The 6,014-nt window shown below is 39.7% G+C and overlaps 1 protein-coding gene across 1 annotated transcript in view; it reads left to right on the top strand.

Annotated features, from left to right (window-relative positions):
- DUSP19 (dual specificity phosphatase 19) overlaps window positions 1–5,706 on the top strand; it is a 10,676-nt gene extending 4,970 nt beyond the window's left edge. The window contains exons 2-5 of the mRNA XM_009865916.1: window positions 6–49; window positions 189–235; window positions 1,244–1,396; window positions 5,485–5,706. Of these exons, the coding sequence (XP_009864218.1) occupies window positions 6–49; window positions 189–235; window positions 1,244–1,396; window positions 5,485–5,706 (466 nt within the window). The remainder of the gene's footprint in view (window positions 1–5; window positions 50–188; window positions 236–1,243; window positions 1,397–5,484) is intronic.
- Window positions 5,707–6,014: the final 308 nt, after the last annotated feature.

Here is a 6,014-nt window from a genome sequence, read left to right as displayed (position 1 = left end):
CTCAGTGCCGACCTCCAGGTCGGCGTCGTGAAGCCCTGGTTGCTGCTGGGTGAGTGGGACCGGGGGAAGGCGGCAGCGCCCGGTAGGGCCGCGGATCCTGCCGCCGAAACGGAGTTTGCCGCGGGGGAAGGGGGCTGGGAGCTGGCAGCCCCGGGAAGGGAGGGGTAAGCGGGGCAGGCTTCTTGCAGGGTCGCAGGATGCTGCTCACGACCTGGAGACAATGAAAAAGCATAAGGTAACGTTATGTGGAGGTGAAAGCCTGTCTCGCCTACTGGATTTCTTTTTTGGCTTTTAAAGTTAAAAAGTCTGAAATGTCCTCCAGTAACTTCGACAAAAATCATATTACATTTGCACTTTTAAAAGGCTGCTCCATTTGCAGATGAGTGGATGCCCATGAGCTTCTCTAGAAGCCAAAAATACTTTGCTGCAAGATTAACGATTGTTTAGGGCCATTTTCTGAAACGGGTTCTTGTATTGCCATACACGGTTGGGACACTAAGCAGCATCTGGCCTCCTTCCCTTATGGGGACTGGTGAAACAAGAAAGAGAAAGGAGCAGCTCTAAGTCTGTCCCAAACTTTGGTCTTTTTATTCTTCTCTGTTACAGTAATGGGCTGATAAGGCCTTCGGACAGTGGTGCTTCTGCAGGACAGGGAGTGCACCAGTCTGGCATCTGGTGCCGTCTGAGTGTCACTTTGCTGTAAGTTAAAATAACCCACAAACTGGCCGTAGCCTGAACAGAGGTTGTCTCGCCTGCTGAGTGCAGGTATAGTTACTCTGAAATCCTTCTGCTCCAGCAAGTGGTGCTTGGGATCTCAGCAGAAAGAACATTAAGCTGAGAGGTTAGGGCAGGCTTGAAATTAGGGGGATTGTTGGGTGGTCTGTGCTCTCATTCTCATTGCTTTCTCTTTTATTTTCCATCTGTGTACTGACACTTCCTTCTTCTGTTGAAAATTCTCAACTTAGCCTGTGCTTGGTTGAGCAGATCTTGTAATTTCCTCTTTTTTTTTTTAAAAAAAAGTAACCTGAATTTTATCATAGTATATTTTAATGCAGCTGTAAGACTTTGCTTGGAGAAGGCACACCATAGAGAATGTATGTATGTATGTAAAACTGAACAATGCAGTCGTGTAAGTTGCAATCTCTGTATGCCTAAAGAATAACGCACCTCTGCTCTTTTTGCTTGGTGTTTTCAGAAAGTGCCTCTTTTTTTTTTTTTTTTTTTCCTTTCCTTTTTGACTTAGGTCACTCATGTTCTAAATGTGGCATATGGAGTCCAAAATGCCTTCCTCAATGACTTTGTATACAAGACCATTTCTATTCTGGACCTCCCAGAAACTGACATTACATCTTATTTCCCAGAATGTTTTGAATTTATTGAGAAAGCCAAGACCCAGGTACAGTATATGAATAATTAATGCTGCTAGTTATCTTGTTTAGATTATTTATTACCCTATTTAAAATCTAAAGCAACATCTTTTGTCAAAAGAAAGTATGGTACCAAATGTGTAGCTTTGCCATTGCCTCTTTAAATTTTAAATAGAGAATCCAAGCACTTTCTAAGCATTCCTGGAGATATGGCACTGCTGTTATTCCCAACTCCCTCCATTATGCCCTTTTTAGAATAATTGCCTTGCATGTTTTAGAGAAGTACTTCTTTAATACTGTTGGAACAGTGGTTACTTTACATAAAGAAATTCCATTGTAAGGCCAACTCACTACATCTGAACAGAGGGAAACTTCTTTATTTTCTATTATTTATCCATCAGGATGCTGTTGTGGATTAGCAGAAAGCCTAACAGTGCTTTTACAGCTCTGTGTGGTTTGTCAGCAGCTGTCCACTATCCTAGTGCTTTTTCTTGATGACCCACTGACAATGCAGCACACCGTGCTATAAACCCACATACAGTCGTGTTTCAGGACTGTCAGAGGATGTGTTAGTAGTCTTGAAGCCAGATAGTGATTTAACTGCTAACAGAATCACGAAAAAGACAGGACACAGGAAATAGGGTGAAGGGACTCCTGAGGTTGCTCAGCAGGCTTGTCTGTAACCAAGACTATCCGTGACCTATATTTCTTAATTTCCGGCTTACGGTGTCATTTATGACCACCATTGCTTTGGTATCAAAACTATGACTTGACAACCAAACCTCATTGCGTGTTATTCCACCATATCCGTTATTTACGTAAATTAAGATAGAAGAAGATAATCTTGCCCCAGCTTTCTTTGTGCCACACATGTTCTTTCCTTCTCTCATTTATCATTTAGAAGCTACGTGATACGTGTTGTCACTTAGTGACCTTTTCAAGGTTTCTAGTTACGGTTTCCACCTCATTTCTAAATGACAGTTGCCATTTATAACTGCATAGTGTTGCTTTCTGCCTCTGTTGTTTATGTTCCAGCTGCTGTTTTGCATGCTAAGGATTTTTAAGAAATTTTACAGCAGTATTAATAGTTTTGCAATGGGAGGGCTGGGTGACGGCGCAGATAAGTGATGGAATAGATGTTCTCCAGGATCAGTTAATGAAGCATGTGATAGTATGCGGAGACAGATCCCTGGATGGCTTGAATCACTTTGTCAAAATAGTGTTAAAAGAGCTCGTGATAAATTATATCATGAAGTGCTCTTCTGTTCAAGTAATCACTAAGAGATACAACTGTTTCATCTAATATGGAGAAGGGAGAGATGTTCACTGGTATGATATATGAGCATGATATATGAGAAATTATTACTAGGATATGGTTAATGTAATGAAGAAGTATGAGGACACTTGAATTGGAGAATGTAAGTAAAACGTGTGATATTCGGTAAGTCACTGCCAGCTGGTACAGGACTGAGTTTTCTAAAACTGTAACTGCTCAAGTCTGTAGATGCCATGGCACAAATTCTGATACCCATCAGAGCTCACCTTTTCTTTAAGGTTCCAGACTGGCAGGAAGATTTTCCATGACACTTCAGGTGACCCATGTCAGATCATAGTGCTATGAACGAGGGGTACTTTTTTATCTTTCTGTTGAATATCTCATTGTAAAATCTTGTCTTTCCAGGGAGGAAGTCTTAGCTCATTCATGAACATCTCTCCTTATTGCTCTCTCTGTCCCTCCAAGAGAAAAAGCCTGGGCACCACTGCAAAGTGGATCGCTAAGGAACTCCATTAGCTTATGGCTCTTTACTTGCTAATTTCTTTCCTCGTCAAGGCTTTTTTACCCACTATGTATAACCACTGTATAATCAGCTTTCCTCTTGGTGGAAGGTGATTTTGCTTGTCTCTATTAAAATTTTAAAAAAACAACTTGGTCTTGAATCTTAAGTTTGCAAGGCCATGTAGTGTGTCTGGGTAGGCAAAGGTTAGGTTATCAGGATCAGAGCAAGGAGTTCTTGGTAGAGACTAAATTCTTGTCTGCCATCTGTGTCTCACTTTTATTCTGTATTCATATCCAATACAAAATTGGTTAAGAATTAAATGCCAAATTCATCTTTATATAAAGAAAAAACAGGGTTTAGCAAGGAAAGATAAATGTATTAAATCTGGGTTATGTTATTGCCCATGTTCATTCATGTTCAGAGATTTTTCAGGATATCACTATATAATTTTTGGCAGTGTACAACAGAACAGTCATTTAAAAAAAACAGTACAAAGGAAAGAAAGAGGATCACTTTCAATGCTTAATTTGTTAACAGCCTCAGTGTCACTGCTGGATACTGATCTTGATTATGGTACATTATGTCTGAAATAATTTCCACTAAATCAGTAAAACTACTCCAGATCTGCAGCAGATAAGCTTCAGCAATTGCTTCATTAGCAGTGGCATAAATATAATTTTAAATGTTATAATTCTAATGTCATTATTGTAAAGGAGATGGTGGATTTGGAGCTCATCACTGGCACTTCCTCAGGTAGCTTTCCACTCTGCTGTAGTCTCTGTGACCAGGAAGCATGCCCCTGTGAACTTGAGAAAAGGAATGAAGATAACAATTTCGAGCAGGCAATACAATGGGGATGTGATTTCCCTTGCAAATAAAGGCTGCTATTGTGATTCGTTGTGCTGGGAGGCAGGAGCTTAGATTCAGTTCCTAGCTCTGCCATAATCTTGTTGTGTTAACTTGAGCAAGTCATTCTTCTCCTCTTGGCTTGGCATTTCTTTAACGAGGATAATAACTCTCAATTTCATACTCCTTTGTCTTATTGTTTAAGCTGAAAGATTTTTGGAGCAGGAATCATTTTCTGCTCGATATGTTTATTAATATACAACATAATTGCAGCTCCCCAGGTCTGCAGCATAAGCCATCAGGTTCCTGGAAGGGAATCCTAGTGGTTATAAGGTCTTTTCTTCCTCTGAGTAAAATGCCCATTGAATAATTTCTGCCTGTTCAGAGCAGACGGAGCAGGCTGTTCATATCTAGAATATATTTGTTTAGACTCAAGTATCTGAGCATGTTGCATCGTGTTTCAGTATTTTTATTTGGAATATGGAGATGCTAGTGGTTTGTGTGTGTTTGTTTTGTAAAAGAGGCATTTGGCAGACAGTTTGGACCAAGCCTTTTCCAGGTCATAGCCTGACATACAAACACGACAACATCACGAAGCCTGGGCCTTGCAAACGTTGCCTAGGCTGGGCTAGATTGTCTAGTTGTCTTTGTGTTCACACGTGCCTGTTACTTCTTAATGGAACTTGCAGTGTCTTTTTAATCATTCAGGTGTCTCAAAGATTGTGTGGGAAAGGTTTAAGTAGGATAAAACCATTAATTTTATAGATAATTCAGGACAAGCCTGAATGTAACCACCAGGAGAAACATTTCTGAATTTATGGAAGGTTCAGTAGTTTTGGATTTTGCATCTTAGTCCCGACTTAAAGGACCTTAGTTGTACCAGCCATTGCAGTTTTACCAGTGGCATGATGGGGATGTAGAGATTTGTTGCAAATCACCCGATCTTTTCTGATTTTTCTGTTCCTATGCATGATCCTGCTTACCCAGAATCTTCACTGAAGAACTCCAGAGTAGGCAAGAAACGTGCAACTGAAACTACAAGATGTTCTGAAATTTGCTTCTCTGCGTAGCTGTTTGCTGCCTTGATATGATTTTAACCTGGTAACAAGATAACAGTCAGGTTTCTTTCCATGTTGTAAATAAAAGCTATTTTAAAATTGGCACCCAATTAGATCAGATATCTTGGTATCCCAAGTGTCTGCGATTTGGTTTTTACAGGAGGGGGCTACTGCAACGTCTTGGGGAAACGGGCAGAGGAATATTTTTTTTAGTTCTAAGGTATTAATTAGGTTTGAAGTATTTAATAATTATAAAGTCTATTTGGTTAGAAAAATACTTTATTTTGGACTTATCTGCCTGTGTTTGGAGTTACTTCTATGTTTGAGCTCAGCAAGAATCTTTATACAAAAATCTATTAAGACTTACTAAAAGTTTCTAATATTTGTTGCTATCTCCTTGCATATCCTAACTTAACGGTTGTTTTTTTCTTGAAGGATGGCGTGGTACTGGTCCACTGTAATGCAGGAGTCTCCCGTGCAGCAGCGATAGTCATTGGTTTTCTAATGAATTCAGAAAGACTGAGTTTCGCTACAGCCTTTTCCTTGGTGAAAAATGCGAGGCCTGTGGCTTGTCCAAATCCTGGCTTCATGGAGCAGCTTCACAAGTACCAAGAACAGAATATAAAGGCAAATGGAAGCATAAATGATCATGACTGATCCAAAGGGAAATGTGAAACAATCTGCTTTCACTATACAGTAATAAATGTCAGATGTACTTTTAATCTGTCATATTGCAGACCCTTTTCACATGTGTATTTTAAAGTCTTTACACATTTTCTTTTTTTCTTACGTGCCTTTGACTCGCTTGTTTCAGCACATAGTCTAAAGGCCAAATGGTATTTCACTGACTTAAGAGATCATTTTGCCCAAGAATGAGCTCTTGCTAGAGTGCTAATAAAAAGGCAAAAGTTCATTTTTCCTTGAAATATTAGGAAAAAACAGAATGATTTTTTTTTAATTGAACC

The sequence above is a fragment of the Apaloderma vittatum genome, unplaced genomic scaffold (genome assembly GCF_000703405.1).
Source record: "Apaloderma vittatum isolate BGI_N311 unplaced genomic scaffold, ASM70340v1 scaffold24053, whole genome shotgun sequence".
Lineage (NCBI taxonomy): Eukaryota > Metazoa > Chordata > Aves > Trogoniformes > Trogonidae > Apaloderma > Apaloderma vittatum.
The sequence above is the reverse complement of the archived record's forward strand: the minus strand, read 5'-3'. Positions and strand labels throughout refer to the sequence as shown.